This window comes from Muntiacus reevesi, chromosome 4, assembly GCF_963930625.1.
Source record: "Muntiacus reevesi chromosome 4, mMunRee1.1, whole genome shotgun sequence".
Taxonomy (NCBI): domain Eukaryota; kingdom Metazoa; phylum Chordata; class Mammalia; order Artiodactyla; family Cervidae; genus Muntiacus; species Muntiacus reevesi.
In genome coordinates, this window is record NC_089252.1 from 88,634,046 (window position 1) to 88,655,850 (window position 21,805).

The window sequence follows — 21,805 nt, forward strand, 5'->3', positions numbered from 1 at the left end:
AAGACAGTGAAGAGTAGAAGCAATCCTACCAGCCCAATGATCCCTTCCTGAACCCGGGACCTCGAACCTCTTACAGGCAGGGTACTTGAGGATGGAGATGACTGCTGATGAAACCAAAGACTTGGCAGAAGTGCTTGTGTCATTTTTTATTTCTTTCAAAAGGAGGAAGAAAGGAAAAAAGAGGGAAGGAAAGGAAGAAAATAAAGAGGTGGGAGGAAGAGGAGGAATGAGAGAGGGAGGAAGGAAAGCAAGAAGAGGAAAAAGGGAAGAGAGGAAAGGGAAAGATGAAAAGGTAGAAACCAGCGCAGCAAGACTGACAAGATTTGGCAAAACTTGGCTGAATAGTGGAAATGGAGATTACTATTTATTATTATGATTATTAATTTGTTATTTGCTTTTGCATTTTACTTGAGATAACTTCATTTTTTAAAAAATGGTCAGGTGGAAATCTAAGTAGATAGAAGCCTTTCTGCAAAGTGATCTGACCATATGTTATAAAAAAACCTAAAAATGCTCACTTTTGACCCAAGAATTCCATGCCAGGATACACAGAGAAAGATTTATAGACAAGTCATCTATTTTCTTTTGCTTCAAGTATAGATATAACTCATTTATTTCATCCAGGGAGGAGTGGGAGTGTTTATGCTAAATAAAATTTTCAATTAAAGAAATGAACTATTTTAATGGAAAGTGAAAGTGAAATCACTCAGTTGTGTCCAACTCTTTGTGGACCCCATGGATGGAGGAGCCTGCTAGGCTCCTCCAACCGTGGGATTCTCCAGGCAAGAATACTGGAGTGGGTTGCCATTTCCTTCTCCAGGGGATCTTCCCGACACAGGGATCGAACCCAAGTCTCCTGCACTGCAGACAGACTCTTTACCATCTGTGCCACCAGGGGCTCCTATTTTAATGGAACTCTTCCCCAAATACATTGTACCTATCCTGGTACAATGAGTATTCTGAAACACAACTAACCTTTTCCTGATGATTTTTTATTAATGTGAATTAATAATCAAAGTACAGGCTTAATAAATTCAGTGTTGAAAATAGCTTTTGAGGTGCGAGGGGATTTTTGCTCCTGCACAGTACTCCCCTGGACAGCTGGTTTCTCTGCCTTTCTTGGTTCTTTCTTCTTCCTTGACAGTTGGCTGTCATTTCTCTCTACCTGTCACCTGAGTCCTCATTAGAAATCTGTCATCCAATCAGAACAAAGCAAATCAAAACCAGATCAAGTTGGTACACATGGTAAATCCATGTTCCAGCAGAGGCCTGCAAGTCTGCCTCCAACTTCTGGGAACCTTGTTAAAAATGCTTTTTTCTGGCCCCATCTCAACTCCTAATAAGCATCTCTGGACCCTGCAAGTACTTAAGGTAGTTATTATTATGAATGTTGACATTTGAGAATTCCTGACTTACAGATTCTCCTATGAAAAAATATCCATGAACTCAAGGCCATATAAAGCCCACAGGATGTCTCTGTGCCCTTGAGCCACTTGCCTGTGGGGTCGCACAGCAGTTAGCACTGATGGACTGGTTCCCGTACCATGGCAGGTGTTAAAAGTTCTGAATATCACACGGGCTTAGTGACTTCTAGTTTTTGAACTTGGATCCCTTAGGTGGGTGGAGGGTTGGATGAGGAGATACTTACTTCCTGGACCTGACTTTAGGTAAGCCGAGATATCCGATGAGTAGACCCTGGGTAATTAATGTCTACCTGGTCTATGATCTGGGGAGAAATAGGCTAATAATTACTCATGTCTTCCAAATATGAGACTGTTTGCATAGACTGACTGGTATTTACAGAAAAAATAAAATAATGCTGACCACCTGAGATAAGCTGGCCACACCCACTTCTTATGACTTCATCCATCTTGGACTGAATATTTAATAGTTTATATATTTTGCCCAACTGAAATTTCAATATATTTATTACACCTGTTAATTATTATTTTTATCAAACTGATTGCTCATACTCATGTTTTATAGATTCATTAAAAAGTTCTAAAACTATACATATACTGTTTCTTCCCTTTAAGAAAAGAACTGAAGATTTTTTATGTTGCATTTTAAGTAAACAAGCCTCTAAATGTCTTTGAAATCACAGTGAACTAAACAGCATGCACTAAAAGGATAATAGAACATGAGTACCTTACTTAGAGGTATATTACCACCTGTCAAAGCCTCAAACAACAACAGCAACAAAAACCCACTCCAGAATGAAAATACTGGTATATTTATATAATGCAAAGAGAAATACAGATATAAACCCTCAAAACGGAAGATACATTGATAAAAATGTAGCATTGTAAGCGAAAAAATATTATACAGTACTTGCAGAATTTAGTCTTTCAATTTAAGGTTACAATGTGCCTAACAAATAAATAGTATTTAAAATTATAGTTCTCATTATTAATTTAAAATAACCATCAGGAGAACAGCACAGCTTAACCTAGCAAACATTTTAAGGAAATGCTTTGTCTCACAGAAGTAGAGTATCATTATAGTCCATCCATTTATACCATGAACAAAAGAAGAACAATTTTCAAAGCGGAAATCAGTTTCATAAGACAGAATAAAACTGGGCTCCTCAAAGCAAAAACTGTTTCCATAAAGTTTTTTAATTTTTATTGGCCAAAAATACCTGAACAGTTTTGATGTAGTACTCTGCTTGTCTCAGAAAGCCCTCCCAATCCATCAACCACAATCAGTACATACAAAAACATGCAATACTGTATTTTCTCCACACCATTACTAACCAAAACACTTTTTACTCTTTTGAAAGGTACAGTTTTACAGAAATGTTTCCACTCGAGATTGGTATAATACAGAGAGCAGTTTGTCGCTGACGGGCATTTCCTAGTGTATAAAGCAAGGTAGGAAACAAATCTTACTTGTGTTGTTACCTATTAAAAATGACTTCCTTGCTACTCTCTCCCATCTCTGCTCTTTAAATTCACTATCAATACTTAACAAAGTTCTCAACGCCTTCCAAGAACCAGAGCAGTCCAGCTGACCCCAGGCCGGCAATTCAGAGGGAACTCGAGACAACTTTCCCTCTGTCTCCTGCTTCCAACAGAAGACCCTCAAGAAATCGAACTGGTGAAGCCCCTCTGGGTTCCTCTACTTCACTGCAAAATGTAATACCACTTGAGGTTGTCAAAAATAGCTTCTGTAGAAAACTGGCCATGGTCTTTAGGAAAGGTTGCATGAAGAAAATTAGCCTTTATTAAAAAAAAAAAAAAAGAGAGAGTAACACATGGAATAAAAGACATCAGTACAGGTACAAAGACTCCAGGACCTACATCCATGTCAGGATGAAAATATATTTAGAAGGACAATCGCAGGAGCTGGGGTGGGGCTGGGACTTTGAAACCCTACCCCTGAACAATTGGAGTCTGTACAATCCAAGTGATGATGCACTTCGAGAGTCGTTTTGAAGGCAGCATAGAAAATTAAAAAGGGGGCCGAAGGGCAGAAGAGACGTCGCCATCCAAGCCAAAGAGAGAGGCCGGGCTGGGGTGCAGGTGGCGGGAGGGCCACTTATAAACCGATGCCTTTCAAGTCGCAGGGGAGGGTGGCCTGGGTGGCCTGCGGGCTCTGGCAGCAGGGGAACTGGGCGCGGAAGCAGTCCCTGAGCTCCCTGTTGAAGAGGAAGCACACGACGGGGTTGATGCCGGCCTGCGCGAAGGTCAGCCACACGGAGGCCGTCAGGTAGGCCTGGGGGACGGCGCCGGGCCGCACCAGGACCCGCAGGTAGCTGGCCACGACGTAGGGCCCCCAGAGCAGCAGGAAGAGCAGCGTGACGGCGTAGAACATCTTGCACAGCCTCTTCTCCGTCTTGAACTCCTCGAGCACGAGGAGGCGGCGCGCGCCACGACCCGGCCCGGCCGGCCGGATGCCCACGAGGGCCGGCGGCGTGGGCCCGCGGCCGAAGCCGGCCGTCCAGTTGGCGGCCGCCTGGCCGGTGGCGCCGGGGCCGTGGAAGGTCCAGTCGTGGCTGACGGCGGGCACGAGGCGCGCGGGCCGCATCTTGCGGCGGTCGTGGATGAAGAAGAGCAGGCGGAGGTAGACGAGGTGCGTGGCGCCCACCACCACGGCCAGCAGCAGCAGGAAGCCCAGCGCGCCCGGGGCGCCGTCGGGCCGCTGCTCCAGGGCGCACGGCGCGTCCTCGTCGTCGCCGCCGCCGCCGCCGTCCAGCACGGGCGGGAAGGCCGCGGCCAGCGCCAGCGCCCAGGCGGCGCACACCAGCATGGCGGCGCACGGCCAGCCGGCCAGGCGTTCGGCGTAGAAGCGGTGGTGCGCGATGGCCAGGTAGCGGGTGACGCCCACGCCGAGCAGCAGGAAGGCGGCGTGGAAGCAGAAGAGCGCGGCCAGGAAGGCGAGCAGCTTGCAGCCCAGCGCGCCCGGCGGCGCCCCCGCGGCGGCCGCGGCCCGCCGCGCCGCCAGCATGACGGCCGGGAGGCAGGCGAGCGCGCGCAGCCCGTCGGCCAGGCACAGGTCGAGCAGCAGGTAGTACGGGGCGCGGTGCAGGCTGCGCTCCCGAACGATGAGCAGCGCGAACAGCACGTTACCCGCCAGGCTCACGCACAGCAGCAGGCTGAGCGTGGCCAGCTTGAGGCCCAGGGCGGCCGCCTCCCCGCCGCCGCCGCCGCCGCCGCCGCCGCCGCTGCCCGGTTCGCTTGCGTTCGCCATCGCGGCCTCCCCGGGCCGGGCGCCGCGCTCCGCTCCGGGGCCGCCCCCGGCCTCTCCGCTCTGCAGGCCTGCCTGCCGACCGGGGCTCGGCCACCTGCGAGGGTCCCCGGCGAGCTCCCGGGCCGGCGGGGCTCAGCCCCCGCCCGGCTGACCCCTCCTCGGCTCCCCGAGCTGCCGCCGCGCCGCCGCCATCTCAGGAATGGTGCGCGCAGGAGGCGACGGCCACTCCCTGCGCCTCGGGCGCCGCGGGCTTCACTGCGGACCGGGCCGCGCCGCCGCCCGCAGCCCCCTGCATCCTTCTCCTCCTCCTCCTCTTCCTCCGCTGCCGCCGCCGCCGCCGCGCCTCTGGGCTCTGCGCCCCGCCGCCGCCGCCGCCGCTGCCGCTGCCGCCGCCGCCGCGGAGCCCCCTCCCCTCCGCCGGAGCGCGCCGCGTGGCCGCCGCCGCCGCCAGCCCCGCCGAGGCATCCTGCGCCGCCCGGGCCGGGCTGGGCTGGGGGCGCCGCCGCCGCAGCTGCGGGGCCGGGAGGCGGCCGGGAGGGAGGCAGGGCCCAGGACGCGAGGTGGCGACAGGTCGCGTTTGGCCCCAGGTAATGGGGTCCGGCGGCGGCGCCCGGCGCCCGCCCTGGGGTCACGGTGGCCGTGCGCGGGGTGGTGGGGGGAGCTTGCCTGAGATGCTAAGGTCGGGAGGCTTCGTGGATTGGGGCGGGGGCGGTGGACAGGAGGATCTGGGATGAACTCTCTACCCGCAAGCTACTGGTGATTAATAGTCACCACCATCATCATCACCGCAGCACTGTAACCTCTAGTATTCAGGTCAGCACTGGTGTGGGTGCCCGTGTTCTGGGGAGCTTAACCAGCATTAGCTCCCTCCGTGTTCACAGTAACGACAAAGTTGGTTCTATTCTTAAACCCACTTTCTATCTGAGGAAGCAGGGGCTTGGAGGTCAAGGGAGTTGAAAGCTGGTAAGTGGTAGAGCTGAGATTCAGATTTTACTCAACCTGATGTCCAGGGCTGGACTGAGCGACTCTGAAGGCTACCCTGCTCTCTGTCTCATTCATGGTCCCAGTGAAGACTTCTGCTAGAGATAAGAAATTCAGCATTTTCCCTTAAGTGATTTGGAAGGTTAATCTCACGCCGCCTTCCTCCCAGGATATGAGTTTTCTGGGTTAGCCTGAAAGGCAGCCTGTTCCTGTCCTCAGCTGCACCAGATTCACTCCCATCCTTGTAGAGGCTCTTCCCTCTGCCTGGGCCAGCCCCTCAACAGGTTCCCCAACCTCTGGGCCATTCTTCTGTCCAGGCTAGCTTACCCTGTACCACTGCCCATTCATTTCCTTCTTAGTACTTAATATTTGTCATTAATGTTTCACCTAATTCCTAAGCTTCCAGAAGACAAGGGACTGTGTCTGATTTTTTTGTAACTCAGTATCCCCAATGCCTGGGATGGAGGAGCCAGAATTAAGACATAGGTTCTTTCTTAGGTATACTCATGGGCTTTTTGTTTGTTTGTTTTGTTTTGTTTTGTTTTTTGCTTTTATGCGGAATATGATTTATTGGCATGGCTGGCACCTTGGCATTTCCAGGATGATACAAGATCAAAGAAAGCCTTGTCAGGCTAAAGAGTCTAAACTTGAGTCTGTAGGCAGTCAGGAACCCTTGGAGGTTTTTGAGGAAAGCGGCATGATAAGAAAACTACCGATGTGCACCAGGAGGATGATTTTGGCAGTCGTTTTTAGGAAGAATGACTGAGCAGAGTCAGTAGGTCTAGTCCAGATCCTTAGACTTCAGTGAGCACAGAAATCACCGGGGATACTGTGTGATTCAGGAGGTCTGGATGGGGCGAAGATGCTGCCTTTCTGATAATTTCCTAGGCAACACTAATGCTTCTGATCTACAGACCACACTTGGAATAGCAAGCACCTTGAGGGCCTTTGACCTTTTGTAAAAATCTAAGTGATGGCCAATGAGGGCATGACTTAGGGTCCCTATGTGCCCAGGGGCACGTGGCTGACCAGGCAGGTCTACAAATATTTGATTTGTTTATAGACAATAGAAGTAGATTTTTATGGTATTTTGGCTAGGAATTGCATTTTGATAATAGTAGCTAAAAAATGTACAGGAGTTAATTTTCCTTATGAAACAAGAAGTGTGGAGGTCAGTGGCTGCTGCTGACATTGAATTACTGGCTGAAGGACTAAGCCTCTGAAAACCTTTTAACCCTTTCCTCGTGATCAATAGGCTGTTGACACCCCAGCCATTCCCTCAGCATTCCGGGCAGAAGGATGCAAAAGCAAAGAAGACCAAATGTGTTCCTTTCGTCTAAGTGGGCCCCCTCTGAAGAGTTTTCTAGAAGGCTTATATGATGACAAGCAAGTCAGTGGTTATCACTATCAGCATAGGATACTGCGGAATGATCTTGTTCTTTAATTTTTTGAGCCAGACACATAGCCGCAGAGAATGAGATCCAGCCTTGACGTGGACCTTTGCACTCGGGCTGCATCTGCCCAGAGGAAGGGATGCCTTCTTTTAACGCACACAAAGTCACCAACTCCGGTTCCTTTATGACAGTGTTAAGGGCAGCCTGTGTTTACTGAACACATGCTGTGTGCTATGCAGTATGCTGAATATTTGATGTGTGTTATCTCGTATAGTTATGATAAGGGCCATTTGTGGTAGATACTACTATGGTTACCGTATTGTAGATGAGACGGAGTGGGTAAATAGCTTGTTCAGGCTTTCACCAAAAGTAAGAGTAAGACCTGGGATTGGAAGAGAGAATGTTTGACACTAGAGCCCATGCTCATAACCACCATATGTACTGCCCCTTTATCATAATGGCAGAGAAAGTTATTAACTTGCTAAAAACAAGCAACCTACTGATACTCATGTGCAGGTGTGCGTGCTTGCTTAGTCGCTTTAGTATTGTCTGACTGTTTGCAACTCTATGGACTTTAGCCCGCTAGGCTCTTCTGTTCATGGAATTCTCCAGGCAAGAATACTGGAGTGGGGTGCCATTTCCTTCTCCAGGGGATCTTCCCAACCCAGGGTTCAAACCTGGGTCCCCTGCATTGCAGGCAGATGCTTTACTGCTGAGCGACCAGGGAAGCCCAGTGTTCATAGACACAGAACTAAAGCCCCTTCAAAGAGGGGAGAGATTTCAAAACCATCTAATACAGCATTTGGATTGTGTAAACTCATACATGACTTAGTGGGCAGTACAATCCAGGTATTCTTGCTCCTCAGTTAGTACCCTTCCCACTTCGATGAAATCTTCACATGCAATGAGCACATGACATTTCACTAAACCTCTTGGAATCGCAAATGTTCCCATTTATAAAAACAGAAATTGGACCAAATGATTTCTGAGGGTCCTCACCTATGAGGTGTAATGTGTATATGAGAAAATGAAAATCAAGTGTTTGTATAATCCTGAGTGCTGAGAGATTTGTTCTTCAGAAATGGACCCGAAAGAAAAGACATTAGATCCCTATAATTTAGATTTCTCTGGTGTTTCATACTTCTCTCTGTGACTTAATGTACTTCTCTTTGGGATTTGGTTTAGTCATCTACCCAGCTTCAAATAGCAGAAGCAGCAGTAGAAAATATAAAAATCGTGACTCTCAAAGCATTTATATGCCTGCTTTTTTCATTGTCACCATTTGTTCGGGAGATTAATACTTAAGGAAGAACTATTAACATTTTATTGCTGGAATCAACTACTTTCCTTTTATTGTTTCTAGGAACAAGAATTTAAAATAGTTTCTCAGGTACCAAGTTGAATTGAATGCCAGCATCTCAAAGCATAGTAGCTATGTGGGATTTTTCACTATAAGAAAAATTTTGCTTATAACATTCTTTTTCCTTTGTCCATACATGGAAAAGTTGAGATTTCCACCCCAAATTAGCTCTGTTACTTCTTTGCTGCACAGGTAGATGTTGTGTGTGGTGATGGAAATCTGCTGTTTGGAAAACTGGTTGACAGGCCTTGACAGATTCAGTCAAGGGCACAGTTCCCATAATCATGGGAGACTGTTTGGCTGACATCTCCTGTCCAGCCTCAGGCTTCTGGCTTCTAGTCATCTGACGGGCGCACTGAACATCAAGTTAGAGAAGGTTGGTTTGACTTAATTGCATCCCAACTCTTAGAAAACATGAACCGAAGTCTGTGCCCAATTGGTATTGAGTTATCAGAGGATAGCCATCAGTTTGGGCTCTTCACGGGAGTCAGTTCTGACTTCAAGACTGAAAACGAACTTGGAGTTAAGTATACCTTAGTTCATATCCAAATCCCACTGATTAGTAGCATGTATCCTTAGGGGCTTCCCTGGTGGCTTAGATGGTAAAGAATCTGCCTGCAGTGGCCTCTGTGGTCGTTCAGTGGTAAAGAATCCACTTGCCATGCAGGAGATGCAGGTTCTTTCCCTGGGTTGGAAAGATCCCCTGGAGGAGGAAATGGCAATCCATTCCGGTATTCTCACCTGGGAAACCCCATGGACAGAGGAGCTTGGTGGGCTCCATGGGGTCACAAAAGAGCTGGACACAACTTACAGACTAAACAACAACAACGTCCTTAGCCAAGTCCATTACCTCCTTTGAACCTCAAAGGCCTTTTTAAGGGACGATTCCATTACATTCAATCCATTTACCAAAAGAGTGTAACATGAGGTGTTCACCCAGGGTGGTGTGTAATAAGTGGTAAATACATTTTTTGCTCGTGTGTGCATGTGTACTCTGTCATATCTGACTCTCTGCAACCCGATGGACTGTAGCCCGCCAGGCTCCTCTGTCCATGGAATGTTCCAGGCAAGAATACTGGAGTGGGTTGCCATTTCCTCCTCTAGAGGATATTCCCGACTAGGATAGAACCCATGTCTCCTATGTCTCCTGAAGGAGCAGGTGAATTCTTTACCACTGCATCACCTGGGAGACCTTATTTACTCTTAATGCCTTGGCTAACCATGGCTTGACTGACATTTCTATTCTCCACCTCAACCTAGCTTAGGAGGGTGCTGTATATATATCTTGATATTTGGGTGGCAGGTGTGAATGTCAGTCCATAAAATCAAGGGTGCCAGAAATGCATCTGCTTCATAGAAACTTAATTTTTGACTGAGTTACCATTTTGCCTTGATGGTGAAGGAAAAGAATGGAACCTTGCTGCTTCTGGGGTTTCATCAAGGACCTATACTTCCTCAGGATGTGCTGTAATTCCAGGCTGGCACCCAGATTGCCCAGCACACAGTCATTCAGAGTAGTGTGTGGATATGTGTGGGAAGAAAGTGATGTTTCATCACTTTGTTTCTGTCCGTATAAGCCATTTTGGTTTGGTGGCTCTTAACTGCCTCATGTCAGGTTTGGGGTATGAGAATCTGGAGTAGTATTGTGTTAGTTGCCTCTCAGCACTGCATGTGGGAAACCTCATACAAATGTGCCCTCTGCCAGTGCCTCCCTTCTGCCTTCATCTCTGGGGTCTGCCTGTCTACTCCAGCCCTGGAGAGTACTGTTCCTTCTTGTTTTTCTGGGCAGTATCATTGATCGGTTCTCCTGGGAATTGGTGGCCCCAGAATTTAGGTGTTTGGGAAAGCAAAAGTCAGGAAATTGCCTTCTGTAAACCTCTCCTTGGCAGGGAAGCCCTGGATCCCGGTATGTGCTTCAGTGAGAGGAAGGATAGGAAAAAAGAGAGGAAGAAAAATTATCAGATCATCTCTCAAAATACTGTCCTTGCCTGCATATGTTTGCTAAATGAATGACTGAAGATGTCATTTATGTGTATATGCATGGCATATTGTCACACTTCTAATAAGCAAAATATATTTTAATGAAAGCTCTTTTGACATTTTTTGTCACATGCAAAGAATGATGTTAGACCCTTGTGTGTGTGTGTGTGTGTGTGTGTGTGTGTGTGTTAGTTGCTCAGTCATGTCCAACTCTTTGTGACCCCTTGAACTTGTAGCCCGCCAGGCCCCTCTGTCCATGAAATTCTCCAGGCAAGTATACTGGAGTGGGTTGCCGTCCCCTTCTCCAGGAGATCTTCCCCACCCAGGGATAGAACCCTGGGTTCCTGCATTGTGGGTGGATTCTTTACTGTCTGAGCCATCGGGAAGCCCTCAGATAAGGTTGGACCCTTACCTCTCACTGTATACAAAAGTTAACTCAAAACGAACCATAGACATAAATGTAAGAGCTATAAAACTTAGAAGAAAACCTAAGAGTAAATTTTCACAACTTTAGGTAATAGGATAAGCAAAAAGAAAGAATAGATAATCTGGATTTTGTTACATTTTGAAAGTTTGTATTTCAAATGACTCCTTCAAGGAAGTGAAAAGACAGAATGGGGGAAGATATTGTCAAGTTATATGTCTGATAAGGGAATTGTATCTAGAATATGTAAAGAATGCCCATAAATCAATGATAAAAAGCCAAACAGTTCAGTTTAAAATTGGGCAGAGGATTTGAATAGGCAGTTCTTTAAAAAGACATGCAAATGACCAATAAATACATGGAAAGGTGCTTACCGTCTTTAATCATTAGAAAAATGCTAATCAGAACCATAGTAAAATACCATTTCACACCTAATGGCTGTTATCAAAAAGACAGGGAATAACAAGTGTTGATGATGATGTGGAGAAATTGGAACCCTCATGCAGTACTGGTGCAGAAATATAAAATGATGCAGCTGTTTTGGAAAATAGTTTGGACGTTTCTCATAAGTTAAACATAGAGTTACATATGACCGAGTAATTCCACTCCTGGGTATATACCCAAGAGAAATAGCAATGTGTCTGCTGAAAAATTGTACACAGATGTTTATAGCAGCATTTTTCATGCTAGCCAAGGTGGGGAAGCAATCCAGTTGTCCGTCAGTGAATGGACGGATAACAAAAGGTGAATTCTCCATATATTGGAGTGTTCGTCACTCTAAAAAAGGCATCAAGTACTGACATATACTGCAACATGAATGAACCTTGAAATCATTAGGCTAAGTGGAAGAAGTCACACACAAAAGATCACATATTGTACAATTCCACTTACATAAAGTGACCAGAGTAGGCAAATCTACGGAGACAGAAAGCAGATCTGTAGTTGTCATGGACTTGAGGTAGAGGCCTTTCAAGAGTAACTGCTAATGAGTATTGGAGCATTTGTTTTGGGGGTGATGAAATTGTTCTAAACTTAGGTAGTAGTGATGTTTGTATAACTGAATATCCTAAGAAAATACATAAATCTGAAAAACATTTCATATTAAAGTCAGGTCACTTTCGTATCCTTGTTAAAAGGGTGCCGCAGGTCTGGACTTGCATTCTAAGTGAATGCAAGGCTTTATGGTATGAATTCTTGGGCCCTTTCCTGGGTTTGGCCTCAGAAATCAGAGTGTCTCGCCATGTGGTTATGTGTACAAGGGTTGTGTCTTTGGCTTGCTTCAGTGTTACACATTTTGCTGCTGAAATGAGAAGAGGGATTAAGAAATTCTTATTTAGTCAGTAGCTTTACGGTGTCGTATCTCCCCATTGGGAAAGCTGCTGTTGTCTTTTAGATTCAGTAGTGCGCCAAAGTGAAAGTGAAAGTCGCTCAGTCATGTCTGACTGTTTGCGACCCCATGAACTGTACTGTCCATGGATTTCTGCTGGCCAGAATACTGGAGTGGGTAGAGGCATTTTGCATATACTGTCCCATTTACTTCTATAAAACTCTGTACCCCCATTTTACAGATGAGGAACCTTGAGTCTGATGTTAATTAGCGAAGTTAATTATATAGTCTGTAGTGGTAAAGTATGGTTAAAATCGGATCTATCTGACCTGAATTGTTAGTAAGGGCTTCCCTGGTGGCTCAGAGGTTAAAGTGTCTGCCTCCAATGCAGGAGACCCGGGTTCGATCCCTGGGTCAGGAAGATCCCCTGGAGAAGGAAATGGCAACCCACTCCAGTATTCTTGCCTGGAGAATCCCATGGACGGAGGAGCCTGGTAGGCTACAATCCACGGGGTCACAAAGAGTCGGACACGACTGAGCGACTTCACTTCACTTCACCCATACAGAGCTGCATTGACTAATGTATGAGGGAAAAACCTATCAATACCTTGTAAATAAATACTAAACTGGAGGTTGTATTATTTGGTACAGAATTGAGAAACCATTCTGCTATGAATTTGAACAAACTCTGGGAGACAGTGAAGGACAGGGAAGCCTGGCATGCTGCTGTCCGTGGGGCCTCAAAGAGTCAGACACGACTGAGCCACTGAACACCACCATATGCTATAGGCGATATTTTAATTGCTTGAAAATGAAAGAAGCAAAAATCTATATTTGTCACCACTTAAAATTTCATTTTTGATATTCCTTTAATATCAGAAAATTTTTTTCAAGGAGTTACAATCATGGCTCCAAGTGAGAGAAAAGCTTATTTATGTGGCTCTTCTCTTATCCATTATTTAATAGCCACTTCAACTCCCTCTAGTGGTTAAATCGTGTTGTGATCCTAAAGTTTGCTTTTCAGAAGGTGGACTGCATCATCAGGACAAAGATGATAGAATCAAACCCATTCCTTAAATGTCCTCTTCCTGTGTATGGACTCATGAATAGTACATATCAGAGCTACTACTTCTACAATCCTCTCCCCCCTCATTTACTCAAAAATCAAATTATTGTTGTTCAGTAGCTAAGTCATGTCCCAATTCTTTGTGACCCCATGGACTGCAGCATGTCAGGCTTCCCTTTCCTTCACCATTTCCTGGAGTTTGCTCAAACTCATGTCCATTGAATCGGTGATGCCATCCAACCATCTCATTCTCTGTTGCCTTTTTCTCCTGCTCTCAATTTTTCCTAGCATCAGGGTCTTTTTCAATGAGGCAGCTCTTCCATCAGGTGGTCAAAGAATTGGAGTTTCAGCTTCAGCATCAGTCCTTCCAGTGAATATTCAGGATTGACTGATTTGATCTTGCAGTCCAAGGGACTCTCAAGAGTCCTCTTCTCAAGCACTGGAGATCAAAGGCATCAATTCTTTCGGTGCTCAGCCTTTTTTATGGTCCAGCTCTCACATCTGTACATGACTACTGGAAAAACTGTAGCTTTGACTATACAGACCTTTGTCGGCAAAGTGGTGTCTCTGCCTTTTAATATGCTGTCTAGGTTTTTCATAGCTTTTCTTCCAAAGAGCAAATGTCTTTTTAAATTTCATGGCTGCACTCACCATCTGCAGTGATTTTAGAGCCCAAAATCTGCCAGTTTCCATTGTTTCCCCATCTATTTGCCATGAAGTGATGGGACTGGATACCATAATCTTAGTTTTTTGAATGTTGTGTTTTAAGCCAGCTTTTTCAATCTCCTCTTTCATGTTCATCAAGAGGCTCTTTAGTTCCTCTTCTGCCATTAGGATGGTGTCATCTGCATATCTGAGGTTGTTGATATTTCTTTCAGCAATCTTGGTTCCATCTTGTGAATCATCCACCCTGGCATTTCACATGGTGTACTCTGCATATAAGTTAAATAAGCAGAGTGACAATATACAGCCTTGACATACTCCTTTCCCAATTTGGAACAGTCTGTTGTTCCATGTCCAGTTCTAAGTGTTGTTCTTGACCTGCATGCAGATTTCTAAGGAGGCAGGTAAAGTGATCTGGTATTCCCATCTCTTTAAGAATTTTCCAGTTTGTTGTGATCCACACAGTCAGAGACTTTAGCATAGTCAGTGAAGCAGAAGTAGGTGTTTTTCTGGAATTCCCTTGCTTTCTCTGTGATCCATCGGATGTTGGCAATTTGATCGCTGGTTCATCTGCCCTTTCTAAACCCAGCTTGTACATCTGAAAGTTCTTGATTCATGTACTGTTGAAGTCTAGCTTGAAGGATTTTGAGCGTTACCTTGCTAGCATGGGAAATGAGTGCAATTGTATGGTAGTTTGAACATTCTTTGGCATTGCCCTTCTTTGGGATTATCTTCCCTGGTGGCTCAGATGGTAAAGAATCTGCCTGCCATGCAGGAGACCTGCATTCAGTCCCTGGATCTGGAAGATCCCCTAGAGCAGGAAATGGCAGCCCACTCCAGTATTCTTGCCTGGAGAATTCCATGTACGGGCTACAGTTCATGGGGTCACAGAGAGTCAGACACGACGGAGCGACTGACAGTTTCTTTGGAATTGGAATGAAAACTGATAGTGTATTCATTATTGTTATTTTTATTTTAGATAATTATAGAGACTATAATTTTTAAGGTATAGATTTTTGGAGTACATTCTTATAAAATTCTCTAAGCAGTGGGACAGAAGCCCATAAAACACACCTTTAGGGATGTACCTACTCTTTCTTGATTTTCTACTTTACTAGTTGTCAATAACTTTCTTATAATGAAAAATGAAAGTTTAACTCACCCTCTCTACATGTATACATTTACACATGTATAAATTCTTCCTCCCCCAGCCCCAAGCTTTGCACTGTGTTTTGATCTGGATGAAGTATAGAATCTTTTACTAGCCAGAATTATTACCATTGTTAAGGAGAATATCTACCAAAATAAAAGGTGGGCTTACCTTAGAGACAAGGCAGTCAGATTTTGATGGTGAAACAAGCCACATAAAAAGTATACTTTGGCACATTTCTCCTTAGACTTCGATATGATATTAAGAAGATCTGATTTCAGTGTCACAGACATTGTGATTTAACAGCTACATTTCTGACCCCCTTGCCTCCACCTTTCTGCCACTCTCCCAACAGGCATAGAACTCTAATGAATACAAGTGAGTCAGAGTCAGCTTGGCATCAGTGAGGTGTGGAGTTGTTCCCACCCCATGTAGTGTATTTCACAGCTGAATCATACATCGGTAACTACATTATGTTAATTGTACAACTTTTTTTTTCCCCCTTAGAGCTAACGATTGTAGTTTTTTTTCCCCCTTAAAGTAATATGTGCATGGACCCATTTGACCTCAAACTTTTTGACAGAACCATCCAGTTTCATTCACTACAGCCAAACCCATCCAGGTGGCTGTGATTTTGTCTCTGGAGACATTCTCTTCGATCTGATCTGAGCAGCTGTGGCCCTGGCATTTCCTTAGAGCATCATGTTTGTCTCCTCCCTACCTTCCTGCCTTCCCTACTTACCTATGTCAGAGCACCTGTTACCCACAGCCCAGATCTTTTTCTTGTTCTCTCTTTCTTTTTTCATTTCTTTTTAAGTGATTTATATATCTCAGTAAGATTTTACCTATCTGAAAATGCAATTCTTTAACCTTCATACTTGATTGCTAATTTGGCTGGCAATAGAATCCTCTTCAGTTGAAAATAATGACTCATGATGTTGAGCATCTTCTCATCATTTTGAATTATTTTATGAGTTTGATTTTGATGTCATGTCTGAGAAATCCTTGCCTAAACCATAATCACAAGTATTTTCTTCTGTTTTAAAGTTTTATGTTTAGTTTTATGTTTCATATTAAGCTAATTCTTAGAAATGGTATGAGGTATAGGAATTATTGATTGAAGTTCTTTTTGTGTGTGTATGTGTATGTGTGATAGCCAATTGTTCCATTACTCTCTGTTGAAAACCTACTATTATTCACTCAATTGCCTTTGCATTTTTGTCAAAAATCAATTGTTCATGTATATATGTGTGTATGTCTCTTTCTAATCTTGCTGTTCTGTTCAGTTTATCTATACCTATCTTGATACCGGTACCTCATTGTATTGATTATTGTAGCTTTTTAATAAACTTTTAAAGTCAGGGAGTGTTTCTCCAAATTTGTTCTTCTTTTTCAGAATGTTTTGGCTGTTCTCAGTCATTAGCATGTATATGTAGGTTTTAGAATCAGTTTGTCAAATTTTATAAAAAAGGCTGCAGTTGAGATTGTGTAGAGGTCAATTTGGGGAGAATTAAAATCTTAACAATATACCATCTTTTTGACATACATGATCAAGGTATGTTTACCCGTTTATTTAGGTCTTAAGTTTTTTTCAGCAGTCTTCTGTTGTTATCAGCGTACAGTTCTTGTACATGTTCATCAGATTTATCCATAAGTATTTTATATTTTTGATACTATTATGAATAGCATTTTAAAAAGCTTCCATTTCTCATTGTTAAGTCCTAGTATGTAAATATATCATTGATATTTGTGTTGATCTTGTATCCTGAAAATTTGCTAAGCTCACTTATTAATTCTAGCAGCTTTCTAGGGTAAATTCCATCAGGTTTTTCATGTAGGTGATTGTGTTATCTGTGAATAAGGACAGTTTTACTTTTTACAATAAGTCCAGTCTAGACTCTTCTTATTTTTCTTACCTTATTGTACTGGGTAGAATCTCAGTACAATGTTAAAAGAGAAATGATAGGAATAGACCTCATTAGTCTCTTCTTTTATATTAAAGAAAAAGCTTCGTGTTTTTTTACTGTTAACTGTGATATTAATAACCTGTAGGTTTTTGTAGATTCCTCTAAATGAGGAAGTTCCCTTCTGTTCTTACTTCACTGAGAAGTTTAGAAAAAATCAGGAATGAATGTTGGATTAGCAAAATGCTTTTCTGCATCTATTGAGATGGCTTACTATTTTAATTTATTAAATGATGAATTAAATTAATTGACTTGCAAATGTTAAGCCAACCTACATTCCTGAAAGAAATACTAGTTGGTCATCATGTGTTATCCTTATAGTCTACTTACTAAAATTTTGTTTGAAATTTATATATCAATATTCACGATGGTTATCAATCTCTAGTCTTCTTCTAGTACCAGTTGTGTCTTGTTTTTTGCTTCAGAGTGAGGCTGGCCTAATAGAACAAATTGGAAAGTATTCTCTCCTTTTCAAGTATTTTGTGTAGTTTGTGTAGAAAAGGAATTTGTGTGGTTGGTATTGTTTTTTCCTTAAATGTTTGGTAGAATTCACCAGCAAAACCATTTGATCCTTGAATTTTCTTTGTGGAAAGGTATTTAACCACATATTCCATTTCTTTTACAGATATATGGCTTTTTAGGTTATTATCTGTTTCTTGATTAAGCTTTGGTAGTTTGTGCCTTTCAAGGAATTTTTCCATCTCATAAATGTTATTAACTCATTTTCAGAGAGTGATAAATCAGTCCTTTGCTTTCTTTAGAAATCCATTGCTGTCTATAGAGTCTCTCTTGATATTGTCTATCTCATTTCTGATTTTGATAACTTGTTTCTTCTCAGTTTTTTCCTGAATAGTCTGGCTACAGGTTAAGAAGTATATTTTTGTTTCATTAATTTTTTCTGTAGTTTTTCTGTTTTCTACTTCATTGGTTTTTGCTCTGATCTTTATTATTTCCTTTCTTTTACTTAATTTGAGTCCAATTTTCTCTCCCCAGTTTCTTAAAATGAAGCTGAATTCACTGATTTGAGACCACTACTCAAGCATCCTTATTATAAAATTCCCCCAGTACTACTTCAGCAACCTCCCACAAATTTGATGTGTGTGTTTTCATGTTTATTCACTTCAAAATACTTTCTAACTTCCCTTTTGATTGCTCTTTTGAAGCATGGTTTATATAGAAGTGTGTTATTTATCTTATATGTTTATTTGGAGATTCCCAGGTATGTTACTGTTATTAATTTTTAATGCAATTCCATTGTATCAGTGAACATACTCATATGACTTGAGTTCTATTAAATTTATTGCAAATTGTTTTATGACCCAGAATGTGGTCTGTCTTGCTTAAATGCTCCATGTGTGCTTGAAAATAATGTGTATTATGTGGTTGTTAAATAGAATGTTCTATAAATGTCAATCAGGTCAAGTCAGTCGATAATGTTGTTGAAATATTTTATGCTCTTACTGATTTTCTGTCTGCTTGTTCTATCAATTATTGAGAGCGAGGTGTTGAAATCTCAGACTATAATTATGGGTTTGTATATTTCTTTTTGCACGTCTAACAGTTTTCTTCAGGTATCGTGGAGTTCTGTTATTATCAGGAGCAACATGTTTAGAATTACTGTGTCCTCTTGATGAAGTAACTCCTTTATATTATTATTTGACCTTTGTCATCCCTTGTAATACTCTGCTTTGAAATTTAGTGTGGTAATGATATAGCCACTACAGTTTTCTTTTCGTTAGAAGTAGTACAACATATCTTTTATCTACTGTTATTTTTTAACTTTAAAAATGATTTTTTGATAGGATATGCTCATAAAATCAAGCTAAGGAGCAATGTAGTGTCTAATTTTGCTTACAGTTTACACCTGGAATTTCAAGGTTTCTGCTTGTGCGTGTATTTGCCTATGTACAGAGGTGTGTGGTTTTGAATGAATTCTTAAAATTGTTTTGTTCTCTTAACAGATTTTTTAGATATTCCTGGTTTGTAGGAGATGTTCAGTAAATATTTGTTAAACTGAAAGATTTTGTGTATTACCTGCAGAGAGAAAAATAGAGTTTCCATCCTTTTACTTTTAACCTGCTTCTGTCTCTATATTTAAAGCACATTTCTTTTTAGCTGCATTTTTGTTGGGTCTTTTTTTTTCCCCCAATCTGACAGCCCCTAATTTCAATGAGGGTATTTATACTGTCCACATTTAATGTGACTATTAATTATAAGATTTAAGTCTATCATCTTGCTATTTGTTTTGTTTTTTACTTGTCCTACCTGCTCTTTTTTCTCCGTTCCCTATCTTTATGCTTATTTTGGATTAATTGAATGTTCCTTATGATTTCCTATCTCTTTGGTTACATTATTTGCTATAAATTTTTGCTTTATTTCAGTGGTTTATTTAAGGGGTGGGGGGGTGTGTGTGCAAATGCGCACTCAGGTGCATCCAACTCTTTGCAACCCCATGGACTGTAGCCCGGCAGACTCCTCTGTCCATGAGGTTTCCCAGGCAAGAATACTGGGGTGGGTTGCCATTTCCTCCTCCATGGGATCTTCCCCACCCAGGGATCGAACCCGCGTCTCCTGCGTCTCCTGCATTGGCAGTAGGATTCTTTGTCACTAGTGCCACTTGGGAAGCCCCTCTGAGGTATATAGCAAGCGTAATCTCTAATTTACAAGTGATGTTATGCCTCTCCATATACAGTATAAAAATTTGAAGTGGTATGCCTTCATTTCTTTCCCTCTATTGTGCTATTCTTGTCACATTTTTATTTTATTTATGTTATTAATCCCACGCTACATTGTTTTTATTTAAACATGTCATTTAAATATAATATAATATAATCATATATTTATTCATGTGATTGCCATTTCTTCTCTTCACCCCTTTCTGTATATCTAAATTTCCTTCTGATATAATTTTCCTTCTTCTTGAAGGACTTCATGTGACATTTCTTGTAGCATGAGTCTGATGGAGATGAATACTTTCAGCTTTTTCATGTGGAAAGTATCTCTTTCTCCTATTTTTTACTTTTATTAATTTTATTTTTTTTTCTATTTTCAATTTTATTGATTTCTGCTTTTATCTTCTCTTGTTCCACTTTTTATTGCTTTGGGTACTTTGCTCTTTCTAGTTTATTAATGTCGAAGTTTATATTATTTATTTGAGATCTTTCTCCTTTTCTAATGTAAGCATTTAGTACTGTAAATTTCCTTCTCAGCAGTGCATTACCTGCATCTGATATATTTTAATGTGTTTTTTGTTTTCATTCAGTTTTATGTATATTTAAATTTTTCTTTGAGACCCCTCTTCAGTTCAGTTCAGTTCAGTCGCTCAGTTGTGTCCTGTTTGTTGCGACCCCATGGACTGCAGCATGCCAGGCTTCCCTGTCCATCACCAACACCCGGAATTTACTCAAACTCATGTCCATTGAGTTGGTGATGCCATCCAATCATCTCATCCTCTGTCATCCCCTTCTCCTCCCACCTTCAATCTTTCCCAACATCAGGGTCTTTTCAGATGAGTCAGTTCTTCACATCTCGTGGCCAAAGTACTGGAGTTTCAGCTTCAGCATCAGTCCTTCCAATGACTATTCAGGACTGATTTCCTTTAGGATGGACTGGTTGGATCTCCTTGCAGTCCAAGGGACTCTCGAGAGTCTTCTCCAACACCACAGTTCAAAAGCATCAATTCTTTGGTGCTCAGCTTTCTTTAAAGTCTAACTCTCACATCCGTACATGACTACTGGAAAAACCATACCTTTGACTAAAAACCATTTGTCGGCAAAGTAATGTCTCTTCTTTTTAATATGCTGTCTAGGTTGGTCATAACTGTTCTTCCAAGCAGCAAGCGTCTTTTAATTTCATGGCTGCAGTCATCAGCAGTCACCATCTGCAGTGATTTTGGAGCCCAAAAAAATGAAGTTTGCCACTGTTTCCATTGTTTCCCCATCTATTTGCCAGGAACTGATGGAACCAGATGCCATGATCTTAATTTTCTGACTGTTAAGTTTTAAGCCAACTTTTTCACTTTCTTCTTTCACTTTCATCAAGAGCCTCTTTAATTCTTTTTTGCTTTCTGCCATAAATGTGGTGTCATCTGCATATCTGAGGTTATTGATATTTCCCCCGGCAATTTTCATTTCAGCTTGTGCTTCATCCAGTTCAGCATTTCTCATGATGTACTCTGCATATAAGTTAAATAAGCAGGGTGACAATATACAGCCTTGACATACTCCTTTTCCTATTTGGAACCACTCTGTTGTTCCATGTCCAGTTCTAACTGTTGCTTCTTGACCTGCATATAGATTTCTCAGGAGGCAAGTCAGGTGGTCTGGTATTCCCATCTCTTTAAGAATTTTCCACAGTTTGTTGTGATTCACATAGTCAAAGGCTTTTGCATAGTCAAGGAAGGAGAACTAGATGTTTTTCTGGAATTCTCTCAGTTTTTTGACCCAGAGATGTTGGAAATTTGATCTGTGGTTCCTCTGCCTTTTCTAAATCCAGCTTCAACCTCTGGAAATTCACAGTTCATGTACTATTGAAGCCTGGCTTGGAGAATTTTGAGCATTACTTTGCTAGCATGTGAGATGAGTGCATTGTGCAGTAGTTTGAGCATTCTTTGGCATAGCCTTTCTTTGGGACTGGAATGAAAACTGACCTTTTCCAGTCGTGTGGCCACTGCTGAATTTTCCAAATTTGCTGGCATATGGAGTGCAGCACTTTCACAGCATCATCTTTTAGGATTTGAAATAGCTCAACTGGAATTCCATCATCTCTACTAGCTTTGTTCGTAGTGATGCTTCCTAAGGCCCAC

General features: G+C 42.6%; 1 protein-coding gene and 1 non-coding gene across 2 annotated transcripts; one reads left to right on the forward strand and one right to left on the reverse strand.

Annotated features, from left to right (window-relative positions):
* Positions 1 to 3,403: 3,403 nt before the first annotated feature.
* On the reverse strand, positions 3,404 to 5,082 carry GPR27 (G protein-coupled receptor 27). Its single transcript, XM_065933283.1, has one exon. The coding sequence runs from the start codon at positions 4,690 to 4,692 to the stop codon at positions 3,541 to 3,543; it is 1,152 nt and encodes a 383-aa protein (XP_065789355.1). The 5' UTR covers positions 4,693 to 5,082; the 3' UTR covers positions 3,404 to 3,540.
* Positions 5,083 to 12,507: 7,425 nt separating this feature from the next.
* TRNAW-CCA (transfer RNA tryptophan (anticodon CCA)) lies at positions 12,508 to 12,580 on the forward strand. Its single transcript has one exon. It is a non-coding gene; the product is annotated as a tRNA-Trp (tRNA).
* The last annotated feature ends 9,225 nt before the right edge of the window (positions 12,581 to 21,805 follow it).